General features: G+C 43.6%; 1 protein-coding gene across 1 annotated transcript in view; it reads left to right on the top strand.

Moving 5' to 3' along the window:
- LOC139240107 (protein unc-13 homolog B-like) overlaps positions 1 to 19,245 on the top strand; it is an 893,314-nt gene that overhangs the window by 673,887 nt on the left and 200,182 nt on the right. The window contains exon 11 of the mRNA XM_070868486.1: positions 16,759 to 16,811. Within this exon, the coding sequence (XP_070724587.1) occupies positions 16,759 to 16,811 (53 nt within the window). The remainder of the gene's footprint in view (positions 1 to 16,758; positions 16,812 to 19,245) is intronic.

Genomic DNA, 19,245 nt, shown 5'->3' on the forward strand with positions numbered 1-19,245 from the left:
GCTGCATTGACACTACAACTTTAAAATGACTGCAAAATGGTTTCCAGAGCCATGATCTGAACTGACTCTGGAGACAGGCATTGTAAAACTCCTCAGATGAAGCAGTTTTATATTTTTTGTAACTACAATGCAGCATCAAGTCAGCTTCAAAAAGTGCACAGGGTGTCCTTTCAACATCCTGGACATTCTTTAAATTTAGCTGAAGTTACATAATTGTTTACAGATTGCAGGCACTCCCAACAGTGCACTGCAAAAAGAATTAAATTTTAAGAAAGAAACTTGCATGTACTTTAGCGTTACTAATTTATAATGGTAGTTTTTGTTGGCGACTGTTCTGTATTGATTCTGACATAAGAATGATGAAATGATTTATTGCCAAATGGGATAGATATTCAAGAGACCTAAATTAATGTTTTGAAAATGACCAACTACAATGTTTGAGTCAGGTAAAAAGTTATGGCATTTTTACTTCAGGCATCATTGATGATTAAATATCTGATCCATGTTTTGGACAATATCCATTTAGTTTTACAATAATAGTTACTAGTACTGATAGTGTCATTTTTTTATTTTCTAAAAAGGTGAATCATCTCCAATGGCATTGCAGTGTTATCACTAAAATTTTGATCTAATATAATGATGCGTATGTGATATTTTTGCACCATATCTGCTTGAGCACATTTGAATAGGGTATTTTGAGCAATATAACATTGGCATGAAGAATTGGTGATGGGGGTAAATTAAGGTATGAATTAGAGTATAACACAAGGAGTGTATTGCACAACAGTTAAATATTTGCATAATTGTAATGTTTCCTTAAGTGTATCGGTACCTAAAATGCTAAGTAAGCTAAGAATTCTGGACTAACAATGAAACCTGCACAAACAATATTTTTGTTTTCTTTCTGTTAAAGTTTTTGTCAAAATATGAAAGAAAAATGTGCATTTATATAGCACCTTTCATGACGACTGGACATCTCAAAGCGCTTTACAGCCAATGAAGTACTTTTTGAAGTTGTAATGTAATGAAGTTGATATCAAGTGAATTACCGAACTAAAAATATTCTTAATTCTTAATAGTTTAAAAATAGAAATATTTTTCCTCTTTGGTCTTTGTGCACCATGTTATCTCTGACAAGAGAGCTGCCCAAGCAATTTATTCCCAGTTCTTTGCTGGTCTACGACTGCTGCATAATAGGCATTTTATTTCCTTTTCTCTTTTGTGGAAGTACTTTGCATCCACTCTGCCTCCGTGTAATGGCATTGATGAGATAGGAAACTTGTGGTTATGAATCTGTAGCCTTTTGCTTCATGTCGTGTTACAGATTATTAAAATTCCGATATGTTGTACCAATAATCGAAATTAGGGCATCCTAATGGTAGTGAAGCATGTGTGCATGTTAACTGAAGCATCATTAGCATATATTGGTTATAAAACCTGCCCAGCTGAAAGTGTTTTCATTAACGTAATGTTTTATTGCCTGTAGCAAATTGCCATTAGCAATGTTTTCCCTTCAAAGCAAAAAACCCCTGTGAAGGTGCAGAAATCTTTATTCTAGAATGATTGGAACTAATTGGACAGCTCTTTCAAAGAGCCAGCCCAGACACGATGGGCCGAATGGCCTCCTGTGCTGGATCATTCTATAATTCTATGGTTCTTTGAATGGCGGGATTGGATTATGGTGAGCGATTACATAAATTGGGCATGTTCTCATTGGAAAAGAGAAGGTTCAGAGGTGATGTTGCTATTGTAGGATTCTAAAAGAACTACATATTGTAGGCCATGATGAGCTCGTTCACCTTCTCCAGAACAGTAGAACCACAGGACGCAGCCTTCACTTGAAGGAAAATAAATTCAAACTAATCTGTGGAAACAGTGGTCAGAAATTTATGGTGGGTCAACGGGTGGGAAATGTAACTTTTTTTTGACAGCATATCAGGATCCCGCTGTCAACCTGCCGCAACCAATGTTGCGTCTATCAGCACTGAGCAGACCGATAGGCAGCGGCAGGTGACCCAATTACACTCAATACTATCTAATAGACAGATCATGAACAGACTTTTTTAACTCACCTTTTCACTTTAAATTCATGGTCACGGGAACCACGCTGTTCGGGGACAACGGCTGTCAACCTGAGCTGGGAGTTCTGTGGCCATTGCTTTAGCTGATTACTTGACTGCTTCAAATGTACAGTAAAAGCTCCTACCTGACAGATGATCACTTTCTTCAGCCACAAGCTGTCTCTCAATCCATTTCCAGCACACATTCTGCAGGTTTTCCATTTCATTGAAAGAACTCTCTCACCATTAACAGAGTGCTTCAGTCATCTCTATTTCACCTGACATCTATTCCAGCAACATGGGTGCCCTTTATACTCTCTCACCTTGGTCCTCAGAATCCGACCACGATCAGCTCCAACACCAGCAGCACCAGGCAGACCAACAACACCAACCTTCGCCGCATCACCTGATAGTGCATAGACAGAAGGCATCAGCACCCGAGCACATGGCTGCCCGGGAGACCAAGGATGGTCTCAGCATGGCCAGATTTACTTCACTTGACGCCGTACACCCTGGCTGCCACATGATGTGCCAGGTTGGCAGCACCCCACACCAACAACATAAAGCATCCCTGCAATGTCCAAGCCATTCCTTTCACACTCGCCACTATTGCGAGGTGGTACCATGATGTCTCACCGTTCACTGCCACTCACTAAGCAACTTCCAAAGGTGCACACAAATCTATTCAAGACCGGAAATAAAGGTTTCAATGTTTGACAGCACATTAACAGAAACCTTACATGAACATTGGATAAAACACCTAAGTGGCTACCCTTGTGTGTTGTTAGTTGGTATTGATTGCAGTAGGATGAGGGTAAGTGTGAGGGGTGGCTAGTGCGATGGGGATGTGATAATGTATGTAGAGAGAGAGGGATGGGTGGAAGTGCAAGGTAAGTTGGTGTGAGTAAGGATGTGCAGGGATAGGGTAGGGAAGGCAGAATGATGGGGATGTGATGAGAGGCACAGCAGGATGAAGGTGAGTGAGGCTTTGTACTAACTTTTTGTGATCTAATGAGCTAATTGAAAGGTTTGCGCCATTGCACCCAGGTTCTGCTGATGACATCCTTGCTTCTGACCTCCTCTGCAATGTGCAAACATAAGAACATAAGAATTAGGAACAGGAGTAGGCGATCTAGCCCCTCGAGCCTGCTCCGCCATTCAACAAGATCATGGCTGATCTGTCCATGGACTCAGCTCCACTTACCTGCCCGCTTCCCATAACCCTTAACTCCCTTCTTGGTTAAAAATCTGTCTATCTGTGATTTGAATACATTCAATGAACTAGCCTCAACTGCTTCCTTGGGCAGAGAATTCCACAGATTCACAACCCTCTGGGAGAAGAAATTCCTTCTCGACTCGGTTTTAAATTGGCTCCCCCGTATTTTGAGGCTGTGCCCCCTAGTTCTAGTCTCCCCGACCAGTGGAAACAACCTCTCTGCCTCTATCTTGTCTATCCCTTTCATTATTTTAAATGTTTCTATAAGATCACCCCTCATCCTTCTGAACTCCAACCAGGTTGCGTTGGTCTCCTTGGGAGGTCTCTTCTGCCCATCAGAAGGGACGAGGACCTCCCTGTGTGCTGTGACTCCCGCCATAAGCATATGGAGGGTGTTATGTCTGTAATGCACTTATGAATTACGCCATGAGGCAATGTGTTGTACTCAAACTGCAGTAACCTTGGTCCTTTATTTGTAACTCTAGAGTGAGGCACAAGCATGGTGGGCAGCCTTTTATACTGGGCCCTGCACACCTATGCAGGTGACCCTCAGGTCTCCCACCGCAGTACCCTCTGGTGGACAGCCTCTGCCACAGGAGCGGGAAACCCCGGTCTCCACCAGTTGCACCTTCTTGTGGTGCCAGCATAGTATATACACAGTGTAAACCTTATTGATAGTACATCAGGTAACAAGTCTCCAACATATGCAACTATACAGTGACTACACAGAGTATACCTATAGTCTGCATATATAACATCACTCTCCCCCAAGTCCTTTGTGCCGATTACCTTTGCACTATTTGCTCTGGCATAGCTCTCCCCAGACTTAAGTGGCAATAGCCCTTGCATCTTGGCTATGCTTTGGCTTGGCTCTCTCCCTGTTAACCCCCAAGTCCTTTTGCCACAACGTTGGGTAATGGTTACCAGTTTGGATGGTTCGATGATGCAGTGGAGGTTCCAGTGGGGTTCTGGGTGAGATCCATGTCTGTGTCCATGACTACATATATCCATTTCCCCCCACCCCCCCCCCCCACAGCGAGATCATACAGCAGGCCCGTTACATTAACATACAGGATCAGACACAGTGCAAGTACAAAGAAAGGAAGTTACAGTTTGTATCATGACATCTTAATTCAGTGACTTACATTCGTTATGTTTTGCGGTCGTGTGCCAGGATTGGGTAGATTGCATTCATGGTTCAGTCATGGTAAGTACTGAGGTAGCAGTGCAGGTAGGCGAGGACGCAGGTTCCAGAGCAACCAGACAGAGTCCTAGTCATCTGATGGCGGCGCTGCATCCCCTGCTAGCGGGATGGGCTTGGTTCGCTCACCTAGCTAGGACTCAGGGCCTTTGCCGTTGCCTAGTGGTGGGCAGAGCCACAGATGTGTGTGGCCTCCCTGTCCTCCTTTGAGGGCTGCAGAATTTTCTGCCTGCTCTCTAACGGTGTTGGGAACCTGGCTGTTCCAGGTCCCGTTTGAGGAACTCGGTTCTGACCTTTCGCTCCCGGACATGGCCGAGGTAGTGACTGGGTCTGGGGGCTGCACCGTCTCCACCCGGGTGGTGGGCAACGGCGGCCGACTGTGTATATTGACGTAGTTTTCGTTTCCAGGTCCGTGGCAAATAGTGCCATCGGGTGCCTGCAACGTGGGATAGACCTGGGGCAGGGTATCAGGATCAGTGCCTTCACTCTCCTGCAGTCGCTGGCCTATAACTTGTGGGGACACCTTGGGCAGGGCAGCAGGATCAGTGCCTTTACCCTCCCGAAATCGCTTGCTTGCTACTTTTTGGGACACTCTATTCCCGACATCTCGCAATAACATTTTGTTCACAATCTTAATTGGTTCGTTACATTGATTGCCATGCATACAATGTCTCTTTAAGTTCAGTTGATTGCAGGTCTCCTTTAAGAGAACCCGGCTGGCTTTACCCCAATCAAATCCTTTGTAAGACACCACGTGTTGGTCCCTCAGCGTTGCACCTCGTTATATGGCCGCAGCTATCTTTTTTTTCAGCATGCTGCACCTCACTGCAGCAAGGACGCCATCTTGCCTCTGTCCTCAAGGTCGACTGCCTTGATCCTTCTCTCCAACGATTCTGCCACATAAACTGGAAGAATGCCTGTGAATTCGATCTTCCTCCCCAGGAGTCCTGCCACTGGAGCCGGGAAGGTACTTCTGGGTCATTCTAGTCGGATCATTGCCACGCAGTCGTGATGGACGGTCTGTGCCTCAGGTGCTGCGCTGGTCTGTTCTCTGGTGCCTGACCCAAGTGAAGGTGAGGTTTTGCTGTGCCTCCTAACACAGGGGACATCGATTGCTGGAGTGAAGAGGTCTTCCCATTTCCACTGGATCTTCCCCATCCACCTTCTTCCGAGTAGCATTGGACCATCACTTGCAACAATCCACAGAGGTAACTTATGCACCACGCCATTATGGATTACACTTACATCTGCACTACCAAGGACTGGGATCAGCTCCTTGGTGTAGGTGCGCAACTTTTCCTTACTGGAACAAGCTCAGGTCGTTTTTCATTCCATAGCCTCTCAAAGGCATCCTGGCTCATCACTGACTGGCTCGCTCCCGTGTCCACTTCCATGAAGACTGGAACGCCGTTTATCTCGACTTCCATCTTCACTGGAGGACAATCGGTGGTGCAGGTATACACTCCATACACTTCTTCTTGGGGCTGACCTGCCTCTCTGGCCAAATCATCACACTCCCCACTGGATTCAAAGTCATCTACCGACTCTTCTGCTAGATGGTAAGTCGTATTTCTTTTACACATACGCTGGAGATGGCCCTTTGCATACGTACTCAACAAACCGACACTGGTGAGCCCTGTGGTTTCCTCCGCAACGCCAGCATGGTGCTACTCGATTAGCACCCCTCGGCGGACTTTGAGTTCCGGAACCCTGAGGTCTGTGCTCTCTGTCCTGGGCAGAGCCACGTTCTACAGTCTTGCCTGTGAAAGGCACCATTCTGTGTACAGTACTTGCCGGGTTTGAGTCCACAGGATGAATAATTTGCTTGGTGTTGCAGGTCGAGGTCATGAACGCCTGACTGATGCTGATGGCCTTCTGCAGGTTGACTCTGGTGTCGGCATATAATAGCTTGTGAAGGAGGCTCTCGTGGCCAATTCCCGTAACGAAGATGCCTTGAAATGCTTCGTTGAGGTGCGTGCCAAAATCGCATGGTGCCGCAAGTCTCCTGAGGCTGGCAGCATATTTTGCAATCTCCTGGCCCTCAGATCTTCGGTGAGTGTAGAATCTGTGCCTGGCCGTGAGGATGCTCTGTTTTGGTTTTAGTTGGTCGCGAATTAGTTCAGTTAGCTCATTGTATGTCTTATCCTTGGCCTTCATTGGTGCCAGCAAGTCCCTAATGAGGTGGTAGACCTCAGGCCCACAACTGGTCAGCAGTATAGTCTTGCGCTTCTCCGCCAATGTGTCTGTCTCCCCTGCCAGATTGTTTGCCATCAAATATTGCTCGCGCCTTTCCGTGAAGGCATCCCAATCATCACCCTCTGCAAAATCATTTAGTGTGCTAAAGGTAGCCATAATCACATGAAATTCTGTATTCTCGTCGCCAGTTGTTATGTCTGTAATGCACTTATGAATGATTCCACGAAGCAATATGTTGTACTCAAACTGTAGTGACCTTGGTCCTTTATTCGTAACTCCAGAGTGAGGCACAAGCATGATGGGCAGCCTTTTGTACTGGGCCCTGCAGGTGACCCTCAGGTCTCCCACCACAGTGCTCTCTGGTGGACAGCCTCTGTCACAGGGGCAGGAAACCTCGGTCTCCACCAGTTGCACCCTCTAGTGGTGCCAGCATAGTACTATGCACAGTGTAAACCTTATTGATAGTATATCAGGTAACAAGTCTCCATCTTATGCAACTATACGGTGACTACACAGAGAGTATATCTATAGTCTGCATATATAACCGAGGGAGTCATGGGGGAACCTGGGTGCAGCCCTGAACTTTTATGCATTGATTGTCAGTGTTTGCAGTACAACAACGCTGTAGAACACTGACAGCACAACTGTCAAAATCAATGTAGATATGGTCCCTCTTAGGAAACCGGCTGATGATGCGTCATGAATGACGACACCAGACCTGCTTCCTCTAATTGGACCGGGAAACGTGCTGGGTGGGCTTAACAAGCCCTATCACCATAAAATAATTTTCCAAAGCAGGATGGAGCCGGCAGCAGGCTAGGACCCGCCACTGTCATCATTCACCCCGGACCTGCCGAGGTAAGGAAATTTTTGGCCAATATTTCAGTGAGGGAGTGGTAAATTTATCTAACAGGCTCCCTAGGAAGACATTGGAAGCAAGATAGTATTAACATAAGAACATAAGAAATAAGAAGAGGAGTAGACCATTTGGTCCCTCGAGCGTGCTCCGTCATTCAAGAAGATCAAGGCTGATCTGATCTTGGCCTCAACTCCACTTCCCTGACCGCTCCCCATAACCCTTGACTTCCTCATCATTCAAAAATCTGTCAATCTCCACCTTAAATATATTCAATGACCCAGCCTCCACTGCTTTATGGAGTAGAGAATTCCAAAGAATCTCAGAGAAGAAATAGAAACATAGAAACATAGAAACATAGAAAATAGGTGCAGGAGCAGGCCATTCAGCCCTTCTAGCCTGCACCGCCATTCAATGAGTTCATGGCTGAACATGAAACTTCAGTACCCCCTTCCTGCTTTCTCGCCATAACCCTTGATCCCCCGAGTAGTAAGGACTTCATCTAACTCCCTTTTGAATATATTTAGTGAATTGGCCTCAACTACTTTCTGTGGTAGAGAATTCCACAGGTTCACCACTCTCTGGGTGAAGAAGTTTCTCCTCATCTCGGTCCTAAATGGCTTACCCCTTATCCTCAGACTGTGACCCCTGGTTCTGGACTTCCCCAACATTGGGAACATTCTTTCTGCATCTAACCTGTCTAAACCCGTCAGAATTTTAAACGTTTCTATGAGGTCCCCTCTCATTCTTCTGAACTCCAGTGAATACAAGCCCAATTGATCCAATCTTTCTTGATAGGTCAGTCCCGCCATCCCGGGAATCAGTCTGGTGAACCTTCGCTGCACTCCCTCAATAGCAAGAATGTCCTTCCTCAAGTTAGGAGACCAAAACTGTACACAATACTCCAGGTGTGGCCTCACCAAGGCCCTGTACAACTGTAGCAACACCTCCCTGCCCCTGTATTCAAATCCCCTCGCTATGAAGGCCAACATGCCATTTGCTTTCTTAACCGCCTGCTGTACCTGCATGCCAACCTTCAATGACTGATGTACCATGACACCCAGGTCTCGTTGCACCTTCCCTTTTCCTAATCTGTCACCATTCAGATAATAGTCTGTCTCTCTGTTTTTACCACCAAAGTGGATAACCTCACATTTATCCACATTATACTTCATCTGCCATGCATTTGCCCACTCACCTAACCTATCCAAGTCACTCTGCAGCCTAATAGCATCCTCCTCGCAGCTCACACTGCCACCCAACTTAGTATCATCCGCAAATTTGGAGATACTGCATTTAATCCCCTCGTCTAAATCATTAATGTACAATGTAAACAGCTGGGGCCCCAGCACAGAACCTTGCGGCACTCCACTAGTCACTGCCTGCCATTCTGAAAAGTACCCGTTTACTCCTACTCTTTGCTTCCTGTCTGACAACCAGTTCTCAATCCACGTCAGCACACTACCCCCAATCCCATGTGCTTTAACTTTGCACATTAATCTCTTGTGTGGGACCTTGTCGAAAGCCTTCTGAAAGTCCAAATATACCACATCAACTGGTTCTCCTTTGTCCACTTTACTGGAAACATCCTCAAAAAATTCCAGAAGATTTGTCAAGCATGATTTCCCTTTCACAAATCCATGCTGACTTGGACCTATCATGTCACCATTTTCCAGATGCACTGCTATGACATCCTTAATAATTGATTCCATCATTTTACACCTCCATTTTAAATGGGTGACCCCTTATTCTGAAACTATGCCCCCCAGTACTAGATTACCTCACGAGGGGAAACATCCTCTCTGCATTTCAATAAGATCACCTCTCATTCCTTTAAACTCCAATGAGTATAGGCTCAACCTGCTCAACCTTTCTTCATAAGACAACCCCTTCATCTCAGGAATCAACCTCATGAACCTTCTCCGAAATGCCTCCAATGCAAGTATATCCCTCCTTAAATAAGGAGACCAAAACTGTACACAGTACTCTAGGTGTGGTGAGACCAGGGAGCAGAATATAAGAACATAAGAAATAGGAGCAGGACTTTCCTACTTTTTTACTCCATCTTCCTTTCAATAAAGGCCAACATTTAATTTGCCTTCCCAATTACTTGCTGTACCTGCATGCTAACTCTTTGTGCTTCATGTACACGGACCCCCAGATCCCTCTGTACCTTAGCATTTTGTAATCTCTCCTCATTTAAATAATTTTGCCTTTTCATTTTTCCTACCAAAGTGAGTAACCTCACATTTTACCACATTATACTCCATCTGCCAAATTTTTGCCCACTCACTTAACTTATCTATATCCTTTTGCAGATTCTTTGCATCCTCTTCACAATTTGCTTTCCCACCCATCTTTGTATCATCACTGGCGCACTGGAGGCAGTGTTGAATCTCAGCAAATTTGGCTACATTACACTCGGTCCCTTCATCTAAGTCATTAATATAGATTGTAAATAGTTAAGGCCCCAGCACTGATCCCTGTGGCACCCCACTAGTTACAGTTTACCAACCTGAAAATGACCCATTTATTCCAACTCTGTTTTCTGTTAGTTAGTCAATCCTCTATCCATCCTAATATATTACCCCCAACTCTGTGAGCTCTTATCTTTTGCAGTAATCTTTTATGTGGCACCTTCTCGAATGCCTTCTGGAACTCCAAATACACAACATCCACTGGTTCCTCTTTATCTACCCTGCTCGTTACATCCTCAAAGAACGCCAGCAAATTTGTCAAACATGATTTCCCTTTCATAAAACCAGACTAACTCTGCTTGACTGTATTAACATTTTCTAAATGTCCTGCTACTACTTCCTTAATAATGGACGCCAGCATTTTCCCAGTGATAGATGTTCGGCTAACTGGTCTTTCATTTCCTCCTTTCTGTCTCCCTCCTTTCTTAAATGGGGCGTTATATTTGCGGTTTTCTAATCCGCTGGGACTTCTCCAGAATCCAGGGAATTTTGGTAGATTACAACCAATGCATCCACTATCTCTGCAGCCACTTCTTTTCAGACCCTAGGAGGCAGGCCATCAGGTCCCATTAGTGATAGTGATTGTTTTAAGTTCCCCCCTCCATATAGCCCCTGGATGCTTCGGAATGCTTTTAGTGTCTTCTATCATGAAGACCGATACAACATATTTGTTCAAAGTCTCTGCCATTTCCCTGTTCCCATTATTAATTCTGCAGTCTCATTCCGGAGATGAGGGGGTTAACTTATGATGTTAGGTTGAGTAGATTGGGCCTATACTCATTCGAGTTCAGAAGAATGAGAGATGATCTTCTCGAAACATATAAGATAATGAGGAGGCTCGACAAGGTGGATGCAGAGAGTATATTTCCACTCATAGGGGAAACTAAAACTAGGGGACATAGTCTCAGAATAAGGGGTCGCCCATTTAAAACTGAGATGAGGAGGAATTTCTTCTCTCAGGCTTGTAAATCTGTGAAATTCTCTGCCCCAGAGAGCTGTGGAGGCTGGGTTATTGAATATATTTAAGGCAGAGATAGACAGATTTTTGAGCGATAAGGGAATAAAGGGTTATGGGGAGCGGGCAGGGAAGTGGAGCTGAGTTCATGATCAGATCAGCCATGATCTTATTGACTGTTGGAGCAGGCTAGAGGTGTCAAATGGCCTACTCCTGCACCTATTTCTTACGTTCTTATCCTCTAAGGGACCAACGTTTACTTTAGCTACTCGCTTCCTTTTTATATACCTGTAGAAGTTCTCATTGTCTGTTTTTATATTTCTTGCTAGTTTACGCTCATAATCTATATTCTCTTTATTATTTTAGTAGTCGTCCTTTGCTGGTTTCTAAAAAATTTCCCAATCCCCTGGCCTTCCACTAATCTTCGCAACATTGCATGCCTTTGTTTTCAATTTGATACTATCCCTAACTTCCTTAGTTAGCCACGGATGGTTCATCCTTTCTCATTGGAATATATCTTTGCTGAGATATATTCCAATATCTACTTAAATGCCTGTACCTGCTTATCTACCATTTTACCCTTTAATCTATTTTCCCAGTCCACTTTAGCCAACTCTGCCTTCATACCTTTCTAATTACCTTTATTTAAGTTCAGGACACTAGTTTGAGACCTAACTTTCTCACCCTCAAACTGAATTTGAAATTCTATCATGCTATGATCACTCTTCCCAAGAGATTATGAGATCAATGGGGCTGAAATTCCGGTCGGAGGCTTCCAGTAAGCAATTGCCTCTGACCTGAAACACTTCTACAAATTTACCTGCGATTCTGGTGGGGAGGCCTTCTCTTCCCGTGCTGTGAAGCGCGCACCCGTCCTCGAGGTTTCCACACAGAAGGTGCAGTCACGTGTCACTGCTCAGCCAATCAGGTATAGTATTCCACAGCTTTCTCATTAATAGCAATGAGAACTCCCTATGTACGAATTTTCATTGCTATTAGTGAGGAAAAAAACCCAAAAATGCTAAACACATGTAATAAAAAAAAACACACCTCACATAATTAAAATTAATTGAAATTAAAGTTAATAAATATTTTAGAGAAAAAATGTTTTTCCGAGTTTTTAAAAAGTTTTTTTAATTACGGTTAAAAATAAATGTAATGTAGTGGGCAGGGTTTTTTAAAAATATGTGTTTTTTAAAATTTAATTTAATTATATTTTAGTATGTTTCTAAACTCTTCCACCTGTAAAAGTAGGCTATGCGCCTGCTTTTATCAGGCGCAAGAATTTTGAGGACATTTTCTGGGCAAGATATGGTTAAATACCACAATCTTGCCCTCGCAAATGTCCTCACACCTGATATGCGTTGGATCTGTCAAGCTCCAGCTTGACAGATCGAAAAAGCCAGTTTTCAGCACATGCGCATTGTGTGCTGAAAACTGGCTTTGCGATGCCTTACGGGTCCGCAGACAGTCAGTACAGACCCGGGAGGCCAGAATTTCCAGGCCATTCATTAATCTAGTCTCATTACACATTACCAGATCTAAAATAGTCTGCTCCCTGGTTGGTTCCACAACGTATTGTTCTAAGAAACCATCCCGAATACACTCTATGAACTCTTCCTCAAGGCTACCTTTGCCAATTTGATTTGTCCAATTAATATGTAGATTAAAATCGCTCATGATTATTGCTGTACCTTTCTTACAAGCCTCTATTATTTCTTGATTTATAGAAACATAGAAACATAGAAAATAGGTGCAGGAGTAGGCCATTCGGCCCTTCGAGCCTGCACCACGTTATACTCTGTCCTACAGTGTAGCTACTGTTCGGGGGCCTATAGACTACTCTCACCAGTGACTTCTTTCCCTTTATATTTCTTATCCCCACCCAAACTGATTCTACATCTTGATATTCTGAGCCAATATTGATTAATTTAGATGCAAATTAGATCGATTTCTTTCAGAAAATAACATTTTGGGATACAGTATAGGAGTAATTTAAGAAATAACATTTGGCAAATCTGGTATACTTGGATGGAACAGGTGACTTTGGACAGATGATTCCCAAAGCTTTCCACCACTAGGGGTTTTCCTTACTTCAGGCTGAATTTTAATGGGGAAGGTGAATTGGAGGCGGGGAACTCCGAGGCGTTTGGGAAACCAGGGAGAAAGGGTTACTTACCATTGAGCCCTGCCGAATTTAATGGCAGGGCCTGATTTGAATGGGAAGCATCTGTATCCCACCCATAGCCAGAAAGATTGAGAGGCTGGCTGGCCGTGGGTTGGTCGACCTGCGGCACTAGGCCACACAGAGGAAGGAGGGATCATGTCGGGGCCAGGAGGAGGGGGGAGTGGGGTGGGGCGGGGGGGGGGAGCGTCGATGAGAGATCATGGGCTGGCTGGAAGTGCAGGGGCGGGGAGGGTCTCCAGAAGATCGCAGGCTGGAGGAGTGGGGTGGGGGAGGAGGGGTATGTATGAAGAGCTCGGAGCAGCAGGGGGAGGGCCTGAAGAACAAGGCGGGGCAGGCTTCATGGGTGGATCTGAAGCCTGATGGGGAAGTGGGGGGGCGGGGTGGGGGGAGGTTTGAGGAAGGGATCGAAGCCTTGTTTTTGGGGTCCTCAATCATGGCGGATGGATTAGGTAGGGATCGTGAATCCAGGAGGTAAGTGCCTCCTGGATTCACCTCCTGGATCCAGCAGTCCTCGCTTTGCTTTAGTTGCCGGGTTACACGAGGCGTCAAAACTCGACCAGCTAAAATTAAAAAGAAAATGGAGATTAAGGCAGAGGCTTCCAGTCTGATTATAATATTTAAATAGACGACCTGCCTCCTGGTAGCAGATTGGCTGCCTGCCCCTCCCCCCCCCCCCCCCCCCCCCCCGGTCCCGCCTCTGTTAAAACAAGAAATGGGCAGGTTCAGGTCAGGATTCAGACTTTTAACACTTTAATATACCCACGCCCCCAGCCCACTTGGATTTTTTAGGTTAAAATTCCCCACTTGTTTGAATTTGTTATAGACTAATTGATAGCTATAATTAGTCAATGATCCCATTATTGTTGTATCATGCGACTACCAGGATGTTAAAGGTGAACTAAATGGACCTTGGCCTTTTTTTCATCTTGTAATTCCTATGTTCCTCAATTGTCATCAAAGCAATTTAACTATGTAGTTGTGCAACTTCCTACTTTGTGTGAAAAATGGCTGAATTAATTTTTTTAATTTGTTCCTGGGATGGCATTGCGGGCAGAGCCAGCATTTACTGCCTAATTGCCTGTGAGAAGGTGGTGATGAGCCACTGCCTTGAACCGCTGCAGTATGCTGGGTGGTCCAGATTTATTCTTATTATTGCTTTTCATAGTGGTTTGTTACAACTGAGTAGTTTACTGAGCCATTTTAGAGGGCAGTTAAGAGTCAACCCAGGCAAGGTACAGACGGCAAATTTCCTTCCCTAAAGGTCATTAATAAACCAGATGGGTTACGACAATCCGATAGTCACCATTACTGATACTAGCTCTTTATTTCAGATTTATTTAATTAGCTGAATTTAAATTCCCCAGCTGCCATGGTGAGGTTTGAACTGATGTCTCCGGATTATTCGTCCAGGCCTCTGGATTAGTCGTCCAGTAACATAACCACTATGCTACCGTAACTTTACCTTAATCATTTTATCATCATGGTTGTCCAGTTTTTCAAAACAAGGGAAGCAGCACTTGGGATTGTCAATGTGGGATGTGGGAAAACCAATTAGACTTCTCCCACTAATGACTACTGAGATTGGATGTTCAGCTAATATCATCACCAGTGATTATGGAATGGCAGCACTTTGTTTCCCCAATTTTGACATCTAATATTTGAGCTTTAGCTTTGTGAAGTTTTAGAAAGTGCGGAAAGCTAATAGTAATTTCATTTGATATAACAGATGTTATCTTACCTTGGTCAATCTGGACAATGTTGTCAGTACAATATGATAGGCCAGCAGCAACCTGATAAATGTAGATAAAAAAATTAGTGGTATTTGCTACTGGTCAAAATTAGAAAATATAGCTTAAATTAATTTAACTGAGCAATTACGTAAATATCAATACTTCACCCATAACACAAAATTTAAAAATATTTGTGGCAGCATAAATTTTTGCAGTGTGACATTCCATTCCAATGGTCTGTCATGGAGTAGATCGACATGAGTTTTGACACCCTATTCCTCACATGGTAAATACTTTTTAAGCAGGAGGCCTGAGCAAAAACTGGACTTCTGCATACTGTGAGGAAGAGAAGTTCGAAAGTCATCCCAGATTATGCATCAGACTGGCTGAATTCAGGCCAGCCTTGATAGCAGAAACATGAAATCAGTTTGTCCTCGTTGTGTGGAAGAAAGAATAAAACACATCCAAATAAGGGAAAAATGTTCCTTGCATAGCAATTTTGTGAATCTTTGACTATTATGTCTGTGCACACTAACAATATTTTCCTTGCTTTTATTTTGCAGAAGGGTGTACAGCAGAGCTGCAGGTTAAAATATTTCCAATTACTGAACTTCTGCAACTAGGGATCCAGATATAATAATAATCTTGTTCTGACTACAGCTGCATGTCTTTTTGTCACTGATTGCTAGTTAACATCACTTCATTAAAATGTGAAAAAGTATCATTTTTTTAAAATTGCATAATTCAGAGTTATCCAAGGACTTGATTAATGCTGATTGAACTTACAAAAAGTGCATGTTTTTTCATTTCTGCAAACACTTATGTAAGTGAGTAATACCTATAAACACTCTAAATTAAAACTGTTGTTTCATTTAAGCCGTTACCTAATTTTACTGATGAATCTCAATATATTTATCACGCACAGTATGCAGTGAGAATTCACTTTTTCCATCAACTAGAAAATAAAAATTCTCTTCTGCACCATTATTACTGAGGTGGATTTGAGTGCTTTATAGCTCAGTAGGGGGATGGGGACAACAGTTTACATACACAAAGTCTGGAGCCACAGATGGCATCTCAGCCTTTTTGTACAGATGAGTCTGAAAAGAAGGTGGCATAGGGTAGAGATTGCAAACTTGTGCGTCATGTAAAGGATTGAGCTACAAAATGATGCCTATTCGAAGCTGAATCTTTTTTTAAAGGAACGGCTTACAATTTCTAGGAAAGAAAGGGAGAATAGTCAACATTTAACAGCTTAGACTCCACCCAGTGACCCAGATAGAGAATGGGGATGTCAGTGTGTATGCTTGCTGAGAGTGCATGCAAGTCATAAATTACATGTACGCAGCTGCAATTTTTGATCACAGTGCAGCAATTAATAACTCAAACCATTTGTGCTGTGGAGCAACTGGGAACCAGTGTAACCTGTTTTAACAGGTATACAGTCAAGCTCTTCATCCTTTATTAAACTCATACTGAACATACAAAAAAATTTAACAATTTGTTCTTAACAATTTATTTTCTATCATGGTAACCGTGTAGATTTGGAATATTATTGAAGTTTTGTGTTTCATAAAAGTGTATTTTGTTGAATTATGTTCAATCTTCAATGAACAAACCCTTTCATTTCCAGTGTACTAAGGAAATTTTACAATTCTTCCCACCCCCCACATTCATTATACCTACCATTTCTTTTTGTCTTTTATGATTATTATTGTCGCTGTGTTTCAATACAGACATTTATGTTTTAGTGCATTTGGAAACAGGAGGGTACAATAACAATGTGTGCTGATTTGTTTAGTAAATATATTTGTCTGAATAATTTGTGACCTAATTTGCATTTCTTAACTGTTTGTTCCTCTTTAAAACAAAACACTAGGCTCAACTTAGGGGTGATGGAGATCCATCAAAACCACCTTGGTTTAAAGGAGGGTAAGTAATTCCTCTCTTGTCCACAGTAAACAGTGAAGTATCCGTCAACCAATAAAATAATTCCAAAGCTGTTGAAGTGATACTTTGTGGCTGTCTAGTCCTGTTACTGATTCTTTCCAGATAAAATTCAAAATTTACATGAAGAAATAGTGTGTACATTTTGCCTAACTGATAGTTCGCAGTACAGTTTCTAAAATTTAGAAATGACCTTTCACAACTTAATGATACTGCATAAATGGCCACACCCTATGAACTGTACCTGTACATGTCAGAAGAGAGCTGTCTTCATTGCCTCTATTAACAATTAGTTGACTATAACAGCTAGATCAGGGATGGTTTACCATAGAAATGTAGGTCACCAAAGCATGGAATTTTCATGCTATCAGATCCTTCCAAGCAACTCCTGGAAACATCTGACAATCTGCAGTTCATACATCTGTCAGGGAAGTAACAACTGTTACGTTTGCAAGGGACAACAGCTTCATGACTATACCTGTGGAAGGTAGCACTGGCTGTGCAGGGCATACAAATTTCACCGATGACAGTGTTCCCTTGAGTGCAAAGTGTAGCACGTGGTATCCATGTGGGCAGCAGAGCCCTTCATAATCAACCCTATGGCCTTCATGAAGGTAAAAGCATTGCACTCAATTTGTGTTCAGATGGTATCTGACGATAGAAACGTTGATTATGTCAGTGGCCATTATCCAGGAAGCAGTCATATAGTCTTCATTGTATGGCATTCCATTCTGCCTGCGTTAATTGAAGGGGCAAATGCACTGGATGGATAGTTCTTAGAACAGAGCTATCCTCTGTATCCATGGCTCTTGACCCCACAGGGAAATGCTAAAATAGCAGGGGAGCATCTTGGCCTGTACATCTCAACATCTCTTTGCTATTCCTTGACTGCCATTTCCACCTCTCTGAAACTGCCCCACACAGCTTAAGCACAATGAAAGTATGTCTACTTGAAAAGGGAGGGGGTGGGCGGGGGGGGGGAGGAGATCCAGTTGTTGTGGTCCACACTGGGAAGAAAAGGGAGAGGGTCCTGCTCAGGGAATATCAAAAGTTAGGAACTAAATTAAAAAACAGGATCTCACGGGTGGTAATCTTGGGATTACTACCCAAGCATGTGCTAATTGGCATAGGGATAGGCAGATTGGGAAGGTGAATTTGTGGTTGGAAGACTGGTGTGGGAAGGAGAGGTCATCGGATTGATCTGAAGAGCCCTGATGGCTATATGGGTACCATGTGTGACTCCTTGCACTCAAGTGACCCCTGGCATCTGGTGAAATTTGTACACCCGATCCAACTAATGCCACCTTTCTACAGGAAATGTTTGGAAGATATTTCTTGGGGTGGAAGCAATAGCAATTAAGTTTGATATTTTCGTAATCTACACTTCTATGGAAAACCATCCTTGATCCAGATGTTACAAGCAGGTATTTGTGCAGCCTGTCTTGTGAAGCAGAGCGTTGAAGACAGCCCTCCTCTGAGATGTACATGTCGTTAAGCCATTCTTTCCCAGTGAATTCATCAGTTTCCCTTTTGGAAAGGAGCCAGCATCATAAAAGGGCATTCCACTTCTACCATGGGGCAATATCCCACAGAGCACTTTTTCACGTGGTCATACCTGCCCCTGTTCCTAATTCTACTGCATTTGTGAACAGAAACACACTGTAGCTGGTCTGGGAGTACAGGCACATAATTCTACACATGGATGCCCTTGCGGTTACCATGATTGCCTTACCCTACAGCAGCCAATAGTTTCAAAATTATTTGAAGGGACACAGAGACTGCAGAGATGGCGTCTGTGGGACCAAGGATATGCACTGCAACCATGGTTGATGACATCGCTTTGTAACTGAAGGGCAAAACCCGAGTAGAGGTACAAAGTGCCACATGCTCCGGATGGGTGTGACTTGAGCACAGCATCAGATTCATCAAGAAGCAGTTCAGATACCTGGGCAAAATGGGGGAAATTCTACAGTATTGCCCAACCAAGATCTGTTCCTATGTGAGGAAGAATTATGCTGGGTTATGCAAAGATGCAGTGTCATTTCCATCCATGTTTCCTGACACTGCAATTTATTGCACGTTGATGCTCACCTCCAGAACCATCGTTTTCTGCAGAACCTCCTGTAGCAGTACCTTCAAAGCAATGGAAAGGAGTAGTTCTCACCTCTCGTCTGCTGCCAGCCATTGTTCCCCTGTAGTTGTAAGACAGCTGTAAGGGTGACTTTTAGTGCTGCTAATACTAGATGATCCAGCCCCTGATCCCAATATTGCTGACACTACGCTATCTGTCTCCTGGAATATGAGTAATTCTACTGTCCCATAAGAACATAAGAAATAGGAGCAGGAGGAGGCTATTTGGCCCCTCGAGCCTGCTCTGCCATTCAATAAGATCTTGGCTGATCTGATCTTGGCCTCAGCT

This window comes from Pristiophorus japonicus, chromosome 2 (genome assembly GCF_044704955.1).
Source record: "Pristiophorus japonicus isolate sPriJap1 chromosome 2, sPriJap1.hap1, whole genome shotgun sequence".
In the NCBI taxonomy this organism is placed as follows: domain Eukaryota; kingdom Metazoa; phylum Chordata; class Chondrichthyes; family Pristiophoridae; genus Pristiophorus; species Pristiophorus japonicus.